The sequence below is a fragment of the Pristiophorus japonicus genome, chromosome 5 (genome assembly GCF_044704955.1).
Source record: "Pristiophorus japonicus isolate sPriJap1 chromosome 5, sPriJap1.hap1, whole genome shotgun sequence".
Classification (NCBI taxonomy): domain Eukaryota; kingdom Metazoa; phylum Chordata; class Chondrichthyes; family Pristiophoridae; genus Pristiophorus; species Pristiophorus japonicus.
The window spans coordinates 290982815-290997043 of record NC_091981.1 but is presented as its reverse complement, the minus strand read 5'-3'; the positions used below and the strand labels follow the sequence as shown (position 1 = coordinate 290997043).

At 45.0% G+C, this 14229-nt stretch overlaps 1 protein-coding gene across 3 annotated transcripts in view; it reads right to left on the bottom strand.

The window, feature by feature from the left end:
* recql4 (RecQ helicase-like 4) overlaps positions 1-14229 on the bottom strand; it is a 93152-nt gene that overhangs the window by 59234 nt on the left and 19689 nt on the right. For 2 of the 3 annotated variants that reach the window (XM_070881803.1, XM_070881805.1), the window contains 5 exons: positions 9043-9170; positions 8643-8789; positions 6260-7536; positions 1590-1692; positions 405-564 (listed from right to left, as the gene is read on the bottom strand). In XM_070881803.1, coding sequence (XP_070737904.1) covers positions 405-564; positions 1590-1692; positions 6260-7536; positions 8643-8789; positions 9043-9170 — 1815 coding nt within the window. The remainder of the gene's footprint in view (positions 1-404; positions 565-1589; positions 1693-6259; positions 7537-8642; positions 8790-9042; positions 9171-14229) is intronic. The other variant, XM_070881806.1, reaches the window with a different exon arrangement.

The following is a 14229-nucleotide window of genomic DNA, read 5'->3' as shown; positions in this document are numbered from 1 at the left end:
GGGGGGGGGGTAAAGTAAAAAAACAGGTGTCAGCTACCTCCACCAAACTCGCCTCCTTCCTGCCATATTGCGAAATTAACCTGCTCTTTTGAGCAGGCAAGCAGGACACCCGCAAGAAGGAAAAGCTATTTATTTTAAATATGCAGTTCGGGTCTGATGTTATCAGAACCCGACCTGCAATATCAACCAGAGGCCCGAACGGGAGTGGGGGGGCGCGGGACAGTGCTAGTTCCCCCGTGAGGCAAAACATGCTCATGGGTCCACGGCTGCAGGCTCATGCCACTTGCTTGTGCTCCCGCCCATAGGTCAGGCTGTCAATTGTGACATTCCGGTAAACAGTGTTTTAAAAAAAATGGTGTCAAACCCCTGAAGCAGAAGAACTTCATTGCAATGTGTGCACTTACCTTGACCCCTGCAATTCTTTGCCCAGTGACCTGTTCCTCCACAGCGGAAACACGTGTCTCCATTCCTATTCGAACGCCCGCCACCACCTCCACCTCCACCTCCACCTCCAAAACGTTCCCCTTTCATCTGTAATTTCTGCTTCCAGGCCTTTAGAAACAACTCCAGAAAAATGTACATTAGTGAACTGTGGTAGAACACAAAACGCTCTGACAACATATTAAATGCTACTTGAGACGGATTGTTTTAATGTTTAATGTTGTTCATTTACGCCACCAAATAATGGTTACTTCCTCATGTGAAGTGATTGTTGCCTGAGATTTAATCAATCACATAACCCAAAAGAAGTTTTTTTTGCAGACAGACCACATCACTGCCTGGTATCATCAACATTCAGGTCTTTTTCCATTTTACAAACTTCTTTCTAGGATTGTAATCCTGCAGCATTCCAAAGAAAAGTAAAATATTACAGTTACCGTCTCGGGAAGCAGAACAAAAGGTTGGAGCACAATTTTCATCGTTTCGCATTGCTCCGGTTGGGGTGGAGTTTAGAATGTTTCAGTATAAGGGGTGTCACAGTTGTGTGGGGCAGACTGGTTGGGCTGGGTGCTCTTTACCTTTCCGTCATTGTTCATAGGTTTACATGTAACCTTCAGGGCTGCTGACCAAGGGTCGTGCAGCTCTTCGTGTCCGCGCTGCCTGACAATGGGCCGAAGTGGCCTCCTTCTGCACTGTAAATTTCTACGTTTCCAAATTCCCTATCAGTGAAAACTTATCACCTCAAAAAGGGAGAAGTTTCTATTTCTATATTCATCAAAAAAATTACATGACTTATATACTTAGTAGCTCACCAAGCCTTCTTTGACAGCACCTCCCAAACCTGCGACCTCTACTATCTAGAAGAACAAGGGCATGGGAACAACATCACCTCCAAGTCACACATCATCCTGACTTGGAAATTGGAATTATAATCGCCATTCATTCATTGTCGCTGTGTCAAAATCTTGGAACTCCCTCCCTAACAGCACAGTGGGAGCACCTTCACTAGACAGACTGCAATGGTTCAAGGTGGCGGCTCACCACCACCTTCTCAAGGGAAATTAGGGATGGGCAATAAATGCCGGCCTTGTCAGCAACACCCACATTCCATGAATTAATTTTTTTTAAAGTCCATTCGAGTACAGTACCTGTTTGCGAAGATATGCTCCTCTTAACACCCCACCTTTAACATGTGATTTGTTCTTTAGGTTGATCCTCACAAAGTTTCCATCCTTTTTAGGAGGTGCGAACCTAAAATATATTATAAGCAAAGACAAATTGGCAGTGTCAGAGAAGACTGATGAAGCAGCCAGGGCTCAATCCGACACTAGTGTCAGCTGTGGTAGCACACTCGCCTCGGAGTCAGAAGATTGTGGGTTCAAGTCCTTCTCCAGGAACTTGAGCACATAAATCTAGGCTAACACGCCAGTGCAGTGTTGAGGGAATGCTGCATTGTCGGAGTTGCCGTCTTTCGGATGAGACGTTAAACCGAGGCCCCGTCAGCTCCTTCAGGTGGACGTAAAAGATCCCATGGCATTATTTCAAAGAAGTGCAGGGGAGTTATCCCCAGTGTCCTGGCCAATATTTATCCCTCAATCAACAGAACAAGATCAGACTATCTGGTCATTATCACATTACTGTTTCTGGTAGTTTGCTGTGCACAAGTTGGTTGCTGCGTTTTCCACATTACAACAGTGACTACACTCCAAAAGTACTTATTGGCTGTAAAGCTCTTTGAGACGTTCAGTGGTGGTGAAAGGCGCTATATGAATGCAAGTCTTTCTCTCTTACTGTAAAACTCTAGTCATCAGCAGAAATGATTTTCACTAATGATGTCAGTTATTGGTTAATGACCTGCGATCATCATGTGTAAATGGCATGAAATGAATCAGCAGTGTCTGCACTGACACTAGCTTCTGGTACAAATCTGCCACAAAAGAAAGCCACCTCATATTGTTAACACATTATTAATAATAAAAGTAACCAATACCAGGAATGAGTGAAGCAGTAATTTAAGCAGAGGTAGGATGAATGTTGTAAAGTAGTGCTCAGAATTCACTCTTACAAGTTGACATTCAAGCCAAGAGATTGGAGTTATAGCCCTGCAATCCTTTCCACTTATCTATTATGAGCTCTAAAAGATCATGTATTGTGAAGCCAGGAAGATTAGCATTAGAGAAACATTGTTCAAAAAGACTGCATGATTAGGGATGAAATGAGTGAACACTCAAAGTAATGAACTAATCAGATAGAGTCTGCATGGATCTGCAAAAGCGTAGGCAAAGCTTGACTCATATCGATTTTTTTTTTAGGAAATCACTTGTGTCTCAAGAAAGGTAATGATCATACAATGAGTCACACAATAACACAGATATAGGCTGTTGAATCCATCCATTTTGTGGCAGGGACAGGGGGAGGGGAGGAAAGATCAAAAGGGAAGGGTGGAAGAATGAATTAATTCCCCGCTTCACTCACTCTGGGCTCTCTGTCCTCGGCCTCCTACACTGTTCCAATGAAGCTCAGTGTAAGCTCCAGGAACAGCACCTCATCTTTCTGTCAGGCACTTTACAGCCTTCCAGACTCAACATTTGAGTTCAATAATTTCAGATCATTACCTCGGCCCCCATTTTTTATTTCAGATAGCAACTGTTGCTGATGATTCTGATATTCCCAGTTACACCTCCTCGAGACCCATCTTTTGCTTCTTTACTTGTCCCATTCCCATCTCCTTTCACCGTCATCCCTTTTGTCATTTAATCTCTCCTGCCTTCCACCCTATCACAGACCTTCCCTTTTCTTTCCTCCCCTCCCCCGTCTCTGTATTTGCTTAAAACCTGTTATATATCTAACTTTTTTCAGTTCTGACGAAAGGTCATCGACCTGAAACGTTAATTCTTTCTCTCTCCACAGATGCTGCCTGACCTGCTGAGTATTTCCAGCATTTTCTGTTTTTATTTCAGAATTCCATCATCCACAGTATTTTGCTTTTATTACAACACATGATACTTTTACCACCATTAAAAGTAGAGACTATAAAATAATTTGAACAGAATTGGATAAACATTTGAAAAGAAGAAAATATAAAAAGGATAAAGGGAAAATGCAGGAAAGTGGGATTAGAAGAGGTACAATTGAACAGGCACAACGGACTAAACGATCAGCTTCTGTGTTGTAATTTCTATGATTATTTGCAGTTCCTCGAAGCGAGGATGACTTGCTTCACACCAAAAAGGGATGAGTTCACAGGTGTTTCAATGAAGGACCTAATATTCCAGATCCCGAACTACATCTTAGAGGGTGGAAGATGCAAGTGCTTGGATTTTATTTTGGTGATACGCAAGACACTATGGTCTGGTTTGGTGTCAAATACAATATTTGTAGAAGTTCATGATTATTTACCAATAAACTATTGTGGATCCAATGCAAGTGGAGCAGTTAATGTCTAATCCTGGTGTATTTATTTATCAGCTACTCCGCACAGACATGACCCAGAACAAAGGGTCAGCTTCCACAAGTATGACAGTCAACTGCACCTCCCCACCTGCTTGACAAACATTAAGAAGTGGATGAGCTGAAATTTATTCCAACTTAATGTTGGCTGAAGTGAATCTATTCTCTTTGGGTCCCACAGCTGCCGCCACAGGTTAAATTCAGAAGTGTGGAACCTTGGTGCATCTCTCGACCCGGAGCTGAGCTGTCACTCAAGTACCAAGGCTATCTTTCACTTCAGTAACAGTGCCTGCCCCTGAATCTCCTCTCCTCGGGGTGAAGCCTCCTAATCGAGGCTTGATTCCTCATGCCCTCCGAGCTGGTCTCCCCACCTCCACAAACAACTTGTTCAGAAAGCTGCTGCCTGTGTTCTCGCCTGAACTCCCACCACCCCAGTCTTATCAGGATTATCACCTCACTTTTAATTCAATCTTGGCCTTTCCACTTTCTGATCTGCTCGAACCATATGTCCTATACAGAATCCTCCAACACTGGCTATTCCCTGCATTCTGCTCTATCATCCATGGCTGCATTCAGCTACTAAACATAGAAAACACAGAAAATAGGTGCAGGAGTGGGCCATTCGGCCCTGCGAGCCTGCACCACCCAGGAACTTCCTCTCCAAATCACTTCACCTTTATCTGTATTAAAGAGTCACTGAAGAGAATACTTTTCTTTTTTTTCCTCCACCCGAACTTTTTTCCTTTCTCCCACCTGCTCAGCATCCCTGTACACGAGCTGCACTATTCCAGGGCTTAGGCCCTAATCTGTGAAGGCACGGCCGCCAATGATAGAATGATGAAAATGTGGGATGCGCAAGAGACCAGAATTTACCCAACAAAAAATCAATCTCAGTCTTGAAAGTTCCAATTGTCTCAACCTTTTGGGAGAGAATTCTAGATTTCTACTACTTGAAATGTAACTCGCTGTTATATTTATGAAAGAGTGCTGCAGATGCTTGGTGCCCTCTATAAAACCGCTAACGTGGAGGTGAATTGTGCTTTTTAAATAAAAACAAGATGGATTATAATATTACTGTCTTCAGTCCCGCTCTTTGCTGCACTGTTTTGAAGACAGTCATGCACATTCTTTAGAAAACATAACAATGGTTTAATGCTTCTTGGTGTTCCCTATCTGTCCCTCCCCTGTCAAGATTGCCTCTTCAGTGCTAGATCAGTCAAATCCAAAGATAGCACTATTAGACCTCTTGGATTCAAATTCTTTGTTTTAATCCCATGGACAATTTTATTTAAAAAAAATTATATAAAAAATGAACTTTAAAATATGTTTGGGTTATACATTTAAAAAAGTCAGAGAACTTTAAACAAATAATTTAACTAAATTAGTTCCTTTGTTCAAGTAAAGCTTTATATTAAAAGCGAAAAATCTCCAATGATGGGTAACCTGAATCCAGACAATTTTAGGAACATGGACTTCAAATAACAGTCCTAAAAACACTTACAGGTATCCATTATTCTTTATAAAAAGCACCTGTAAATTAGATTACAATCTTGCAAGGGGTATGGAGAGAAAGCAGGAAAGGGTGCTGAGGGAATGATCAGCCATGATCTTATTGAATGGCGGTACAGGCTCGAAGGGCCGAATGGCCTACTCCTGCACCTATTTTCTATGTTTCTATGTTTACATAGAGAAGCCATAATTACTTGGGAAATAAGCCAACCCCAAAGTCTGTGCTACAGCATGTCTCCCAAATATTCCATGAAATCTTAATTACACTTACAAAAGATATAATGTTAGAGGGCACTGCAGTGTAATGACACAGCACACCATTATACAAGCATAATGTGCTGTGAAATAATGAGCTTGCCAATGTGATTTCTCACATGATGTCTTTGGGAAATATAGTGAATATATAAGAAATCTGATTAGAGGATACTAACACTGAGAAAGTAAGTTAGCCCATGCCCCCTCTAGTGGCTAATGTCAGAGTGCCAATGCAGGGGGAATCAGGTTTAAAGACAGCAAAAGGGAAACATAGCAATGGGGGAGTTCCAATTCAATAACACCAGGTGGTTGGTCTTGGGTGCATTAACTTCAGATTGGTCCAAAGCAAGCATTGAATATAGCCTAGGTCTGAAACATACATTCAAAGACCATCCTCCACCCTCCAGTATACAGTGCCATTTCCCCTCCCAACCAGAGCAGGACATGCGGTTCCATCCCAGCTCTGGGCTGACCAATAGAGATGATAAAACTACAACCAACGCAAGATTTTGTTCTGTTCAAGCTTTTAAAAAGAAAAAGCTGTGTCGAGTACACCACTCTCAGATCTGGCATCTGACCCTGTTGGACCAGTGTCTGTACATACCTTACTGCACTACCCTTTCTAGCCTCTGAATTGAGGCTCGCTTCTTCCACATCTCCATATAGATTCTCCCTCAGCATTTCAGTTTTTGGATTATTCTTGCCTTCATTCACAGCAGGACTGCTTTCATCTCCCATAGATTTGGAACCAACTTTGAGTGTTCGCTTCTTCTTTTGTTTCTGAGCTGAAGTGTCTGAAGATTTGGTCATCTTTCTACGTTTCTTGGTCTTGCCTTCGAGATCTTCACAAGCTTCAGCACTCTCTTTAACATCCGCACTTGGTGTTCTCGGTCTCTTTTTGCTGCTTGTTTTTATATCTCGTGATTCTTCCCCAGGATTCAGCATTTCAGCAAAATTCTCGCAGCCATTTAACTCTGCGCCCAAGTCTGGTTTCACTTCATCACAAATCGTCCGTGAAGAATCTTGGAAACAGGAACTTCTCTCTTCCATGCTCACTGAATCGGTGTTTAGTTGGCATTCCAGTCTACTTTGTATTATGTTTGGTATTTTCCCTGTACCAAGCTTTGTTTGGCAAGTATGAGCATCCTGGAAATAATCATTCTCTGATTCTGCAGGCTTTCTAGGATTGGTCACATCAGGAATGGTAGAAACCAAAATCTCATCACCATTAGCATTTGAAGGGACATCGCCCAATAATGACGGTGCATCATCAGCTGAAGCAGAAGTGTTGCTCACTGGACAGCACCTTCTATTGACTGTAGGAAAAACATCACTTTGGTGCAGAAGCTTCTCATGGGTCACCTGTGTAGAATCATTTAAGTTTAGAGGCCTGTCATTGACTTCTGATGTAGAGTCACTGAAAGACAGAGGCTTCCCTTTAGGTGAAGGTTTCCTATAAACAGAATTAAGATCACATGCCCCACTATTTGTCCCATTGGCTGGTAGGGAACAGCTGCCCAAAATGGGCATCTCTGCACCTGGCTGCATTCTCTCCTGGCATCTGTCTAACCAGCCAGGGTCAATCGAAGACATTCTTCTTGCCACATTCTGCTGCAATTGATGTAATTTATTTACAGATCGGGGAGTACGTGTCTGAGCCAGGAGGATTTTTGATGGAGTGATACCTTTCATGGTGAGGTGCAGTAATTCCAGTTGGTCAGGCCCATCGTGAGACTCTTTGGTTGCAGTCTGCAGATTTTGTGAAGGTTTGGGAGTGACTGGTTTTGTCCCAACAACTTGGCTGATTTCACTGTTCTTGATCTCTTTGGACATCTGTGGTCTTCTTGGAGTCAATGATTTACGGAGAGAAATTGGCCTTTCCTGTCAAAAAAATGTTTAAAAAAAATTTAAATTGAATTTGTAAAACATACCTGTTGTTTGCTTTAGTCTTTTATTTGTACAGCTGTTATAAGTCTAAAACTTTATCTCAGAAACGTATAAGATTCTGACGGGACTGGGAAGGTTAGATGCAGGAAGAATGTTCCCGATGTTGGGGAAGTCCAGAAACAGGGGACACAGTCTTAGGATAAGGGGTAAGCCATTTAGGACTGAGATGAGGAGAAACTTCTTCACTCAGAGTTGTTAACCTGTGGAATTCCCTGCCGCAAAGAGTTGTTGATGCCAGTTCATTGGATATATTCAAGAGGGAGTTAGATGTGGCCCTTACCGCTAAAGGGATCAAGGGGTATGGAGAGAAAGCAGGAAAGGGGTACTGAGGTGAATGATTAGCAATGATCGTATTGCAGGCTCGAAGGGTCGAATGGCCTACTCCTGCACCTATTTTCTATGTTTCTATGTAACAACCAAGCTTCTAAGTCCGTGAAGTAACATTAAGAATTCTCTGTGCCCAGCAGAGTAGAAGAATATGGTTTCACTTCCATAATTCATAGACTGTACAAGACAGAAACAGGCCAAACGATTCATAGTCTGTGCTGTTGTTTTTCTCCGCACGAGCCCCCAGTCTAATCCCACTCTCTTGCTCCTTCCCTATCCCTCTTAATATTCCTCTTTTACAAGCAACTAATTAATTCCCTTTTAAAATAATTAATCGACTACTTCAATAACGGTTTTGTTGTAAATAGTCTGTGTAAAGATATATTTTCAAACCTCTTCTTTAATTCTTTATACTGAGGTCCTGATCTCAGCCATGGTACCAAGTAAGCACAGCTTCCATGAAGGAAACAAAGCACACACACACCAGGCAGGTCACCAACATGTTCTTCAGAGACAGACAGCAACAGAACAGCTGTGACTGGAAAGTAGGTAACCTGCTTGGTTGGGCGGGATGTGTGACACGATGAGGTGCCCTCAATAGTTGTCCAGTAACCCACAAGCAGGAACATTGAAGAAGGCTGGGCTTGGGCTTAGCTGCAGCAAGCTCCCAACATCTACCATCACAGGCGAGAAGAAAAGGAAAAAACACTTGCCTTTCCCGATGCTCCAAGTTTCTCCTTCAGTTTCATTCCATAGTACTGAGCCGACGCTTTGAGGCCACTGTGCTCCTTTGACTTGAGCTCCTGAACAATTCTGTTCTGACGATTTAGATGGGATCCCCAAATATCACATTCAGGGATCTGGAAACAGAAATTGGCTGATTATATTTTTTCCCAATATTCCCTCCTCAGCTCCAGCCTGTCCCAAAAGATGACCAATTGTTGGTTGGAAAAATATATACCAACTGGTGCTGGAAGGTTCTATTTGCCAACTAGTCACAGGCCAGAAGATTTCCAGTTAGTAATTACAATATAACCCAGTTTATAAGTCATAGAATATCACAGCACAGGAGGTGGCCACTCGGCCCATCAAAGTCTAGAAAACTAGACTTACCTTCTCATCCTCATGTTGGCTAGTGTCCAGTGAGGGTCTCCTTGTAGAATCTGAATGTGTATTTTGATCATTCTCTGTAGCATGTCCCTCCCTAGTTTTCTTGATAGCTCTGTACTCAATGTACAATTCTGTGCATTCAGAAAATACTAATTATCAGAATGGCCTGATGTACAAGTGGTTTAATTTATCATACAATTACTATAGAATTAATTTACAACAAATTACAATACAACCCCCCTACAATCACACTCTCTCTCTCCCTCCCCTCCACACAAGCTCTCTCTCTCTCTCTCTCTCCCCCCTCTTCTCCCCTCAAATCTCTCTCCCCCCTCCACCCCCACACAAGCTCTACCTCTCCACCCCCCCCCTACACACAAGCTCTACCTCTCCACCCCCCCCTACACACAAGCTCTATCTCTCCACCCCCCCACACTCAAGCTCTACCTCTCCACCCCCCCCCCCCCCACACACAAGCTCTACCTCGCTCCATGCCCCCAATCTTTCTCTCTCTCTCTCTCTCTCTCTCTCTCTCTCTCCCTCCCTCTCCTCTCCTCTCCTCTCCTCTCCTCTCCTCTCCTCTCCTCTCCTCTCCTCTCCTCTCTCCACCCCCCCAGCTCTCGCTCGCTCTCTCCCTGCAAGTCAGCATGGATTTATGGAAGGGAAATCATGCTTGACAAATCTTCTAGAATTTTTTGAGGATGTAACTAGTAGAGTGGACAAGGGAGAACCAGTAGATATGGTGCATTTGGACTTTCAAAAGGCTTTTGACAAGGTCCCACACAAGAGATTTGTTATAAATGTAAATTTGTATTTACACTGTACAGCCACCAGAGGGCTCATCCCCTGGGATCCCAAGGGATCCCATAATCCCTTGGGAGCATAGGTATTTAAAGGAGACGTCACAGGTTGGAGAGGCACTCTGGAGACCTGCAATAAAAGACCATGATCACACTTTACTTTGAGCTCAGTGTTCAGTCTGACTCTTTCTCCATACATAACAACTGACGACTAGATAGACAGCGAACCCAAAGATGCAGAGAACAGCGGGCATCCTGGAGAAATTCTCGGAGGGAGATGATTAGGAAACTTTTGTGGAGTGACTCGACCAATACTTCGTGGCCAACAAGCTAGATGGGGAAGAGAGCGCTGCCAAATGAAGGGCGATCCTCCTCACCATCTGTGGGGCACCAACGTATGGCCTCATGAAGAATCTGCTCACTCCAGCGAAACCCACAGAGAAATCGTACGACGATTTGTGCACACTGGTCTGAGAGCATTTGAACCCGAAGGAAAGAGTTCTGATGGCGAGGTACCGGTTCTACAACTACAATAGGTCTGAAGGCCAGGAAGTGGCGAGTTATGTCGCCGAGCTAAGACGCCTTGCAGGACATTGCGAGCACATGCTCAGAGACTTTTTCGTAGTTGGCACTGCCCACGAAACCATACTTCGCAAACTTTTGACTGTAGAGACCCTAACCTTGAAGAAGGCCATAGCGGTAGCCCAGGTGTTCATTGCCACCAGTGACAATACAAAGCAAATCTCTCAGCACACAAGTGTTGCTACAAGTACTGTGAACGAAGTGATGTTGTTTTAGAGTCGTAACGTAAGGGGCAGGTCACACATTCCTGCAGCTGCACGTCCGCAGATGTCTCAGAGACCACCATCAAGGGTGATGAATGCAAGGCCGTTAACACCTTGTTGGCGCTGCGGGGGGTGATCATCGTTTCTATTCATGCCGATTCAAAGGGTATGTTTGCAAGGGTTGTGGAACAATGGGATGCCTGCAATGTATGTGCAGGCGAGCTGCAAATCCTGTTAAACCTGTAAACCACCATGTAGCAGAGGAGGACAGATCCACGGAAGATCACGACAAACCAGAGTCTCAGATCGAGGAGGCAGAGGTACATGGGGTGCACACATTTACCACAAAGTGTCCCCCGATAATGCTGAATGTTGAACTAAATGGAGTCCCGGTGTCAATGGAGCTGGACACGGGCGCGAGCCAGTCCATCATGAGCAAAAAGACTTTCGAAAGGTTGTGGTGCAACAAGGCCTCAAGACCAGTCTTAACTCCAGTTCGCACGAAACTAAGAACTTACACAAAAGAACTGATTTGTGTAATCGACAGTGCTACCGTAAAGGTCTCCTACGATGGAGTGGTGCACAAGCTACTACTCTGGGTGGTACCAGGCGATGGTCCCACGCTGCTCGGCAGGAGCTGGTTGGGAAAGATACGCTGGAACTGGGACGACGTCTGAGCGCAATCGCCCGCTGACGACACTTCGTGTGCCCAGGTCTTAAACAAATTTCCTTCGCTGTTCGAACCAGGCACCGGGAAATTCCAAGGAGCAAAAGTGCACATCCATCTAATTCCGGGGGCACGATCCATCCATCACAAGGCGAGAGCAGTACCGTACATGATAAGAGAAAGGGTAGAGATCGAGCTAGACCGGCTGCAAAGAGAGGGCATCATTTCACCGATCGAGTTAAACAAGTGGACCAGTCCTATCGTCCCAGTCCTCAAGGGAGACGGCACCGTCAGAATCTGTGGTGATTACAAAGTAACTATCAATTGTTTCTCCCTGCAGAACCAATACCCACTACCAAAGGCCGACGCCCTTTTTGCAACGCTGGCGGGAGGAAAGACGTTCACGAAGCTGGATCGGACTTCAGCCTACATGACGCAGGAACTGGAGGAATCATCGAAGGCCCTCACCTGCATCAACACGCACAAAGGTCTTTTTGTTTATAACAGATACCCATTTGGAATCTGATCAGCAGCGGCGATATTCCAGGGAAACATGGAAAGCTTACTGAAGTCGGTTCCCCACACCCTGGTCTTCCAGGACGACATCTTGGTCACAAGTCGGAACACAGTCGAGCATCTGCAGAACCTGGAGGAGGTTCTTAAATCGACTCAACTGTGTGGGGCTCAGGTTAAAACGCTCGAAGTGTGTTTTCCTAGTGGCTGAAGTGGAGTTCTTGGGAAGGAGGGATTGCGGCGGACAGCATCAGGCTCACCAATGCGAAGACGGACGCAATCGAGAACGCATTGTAGCAACAGAACGTGACAGAACTGCGGTCGTTTCTGGGACTCCTGAACCACTCTGGTAACTTCTTATCGGGTCTCAGCACACTGTTGGAATCACTGCATGTCTTACTACGAAAAGGGGACGAATGGGTTTGGGGCAAAAGCCAAGAAAATGCCTTTGTTAAAGCGAGAAAAATTGTTATGCTGAAACAAACTGCTTGTGTTGTATGATCCGTGTAAGTGTTGGTACTAGCATGTGATGCATCATCACCTGGCATCAGGTGTGTATTGCAACAAGCTAATGATTTCGGGAAACTGCAACCGGTTGCTTATGTATCCAGGAGTCTGTCGAAGGCTGAGAGAGCCTACAGCATGATTGAGAAAGAAGTGTAAGCGTGTATCTATGGGGTAAAGAAAATACATCAATACATATTTGGGCTAAAATTCAAATTGGAAACTGACTATAAGCCACTTAGATCCCTGTTTTCCGAGAGTAAAGGAATAAATACCAACGCATTGACCCGCATCCAGAGATGGACGCTCACGTTGTCCGCATACAACTAAGTCATCCGCCACAGGCCAGGCACAAAAACTGCGCGATGCTCTCAGTAGGCTGCCATTGCCCACCACGGGGATGGAAATGGCACAGCCCGCAGATCTAGCCATGGTTATGGATGCATTTGAGTGAGCAATCACCGATCACTGCCCGGCAGATCAAAACCTGGATAAGCCAAGACCCCTTATTATCTCAAGTCAAAAGCTGTGTGTTTCATGGGAGCTGGTCCAGTGTCCCAGTGGAAATGCAGGAAGAGATAAAGCCGTTCCAGCGGCGCTAAAATGAAATGTCTATACAAGCAGACTGCCTTCTGTAGGGCAATCGAGTAGTGGTTCCAAAGAAGGGCAGTGACACTTTCATCAATGACCTCCACAGTACCCACCCAGGCATCATAATGATGAAAGCGATAGCCAGATCGCACGTGTGGTGGCCCGGTATCGATGCAGACTTAAGAGTCCTGCGTTCACAGATATAATACATGCTCGCAGTTAAGCAATGTATCCAGGGAGGCGCCGCTAAGTTGATGGTCTTGGCTCTCAAAACCGTGGTATCGGGTACACGTTGACTATGCAGGCCCGTTCTTGGGAAAAATGTTCCTTGTGGTTGTAGACGCGTATTCCAAGTGGATTGAATGTGAGATAATGTCGGCTACCACGTCCGCTGCCACTACTGAAAGCCTGCGGGCCATGTTTGCCACTCACAGCTACCTGATGTCCTGGTGAGCGACAACGGGCCATGTTTTACCAGTGCTGAGTTCAAAGAATTCATGACCCATAATGGGATCAAACATGTCACAACTGCCCCATTTAAACCAGCATCCAATGGTCAGGCAGAGAGAGCAGTGCAAGCTATCAAGCAAGGCTTGAAGAGGGTAACTGAAGGCTCACTGCAGACTCGCCTATCCCGAGTCCTGCTTAGCTACCGTACGAGACCCCACTCGCTCACTGGGATCCCACCTGCTGAACTGCTCATGAAAAGAGCACTTAAGACAAGGCTCTCGTTAGTTCACCCTGATCTACATGATAGCGCAAATGTGTCATGCGAGATTGAAATCAATTATCCTGTATTATTGAATTATGGACAAGGTCCCAAGTGGCTTCCCGGCACTGTCGTAGCCAAAGAGGGGAGCAGGGGGTTTCGGGTCAAACTTTCAGATGGACTCATTCACCGGAAACACATGGACCAAATCAAACTCAGATTCACGGACTATCCTGAACAACCCACCTTGAACCCTACCTTTTTTGATGCCCCAACATACACAACAGTGGCAACCGGCACCACAGTTGACCACGAAGTAGAACCCATCATCCACAGCAGGGCCCAACAAATGATTCAACAATATCAGCTTTCACACTGAGACGATCAACCAGGGCAAAAAGGGCCCCAGATCAACTCACATTGTAACTATTGACTTTGGGGGCCTGGGAGTATTGTTATATATGTAAACTTGTATTTACTCTGTACAGCCACCAGAGGGCTCATCCCTTGGAGTCCCAAGGGATCCCATAATCCCTTGGGAGCACAGGTATTTAAGGAGGCCTCACAGGTTGGAGGGGCACTCTGGAGACCTGCAATAAAAGACCACAGTCACACTTTACT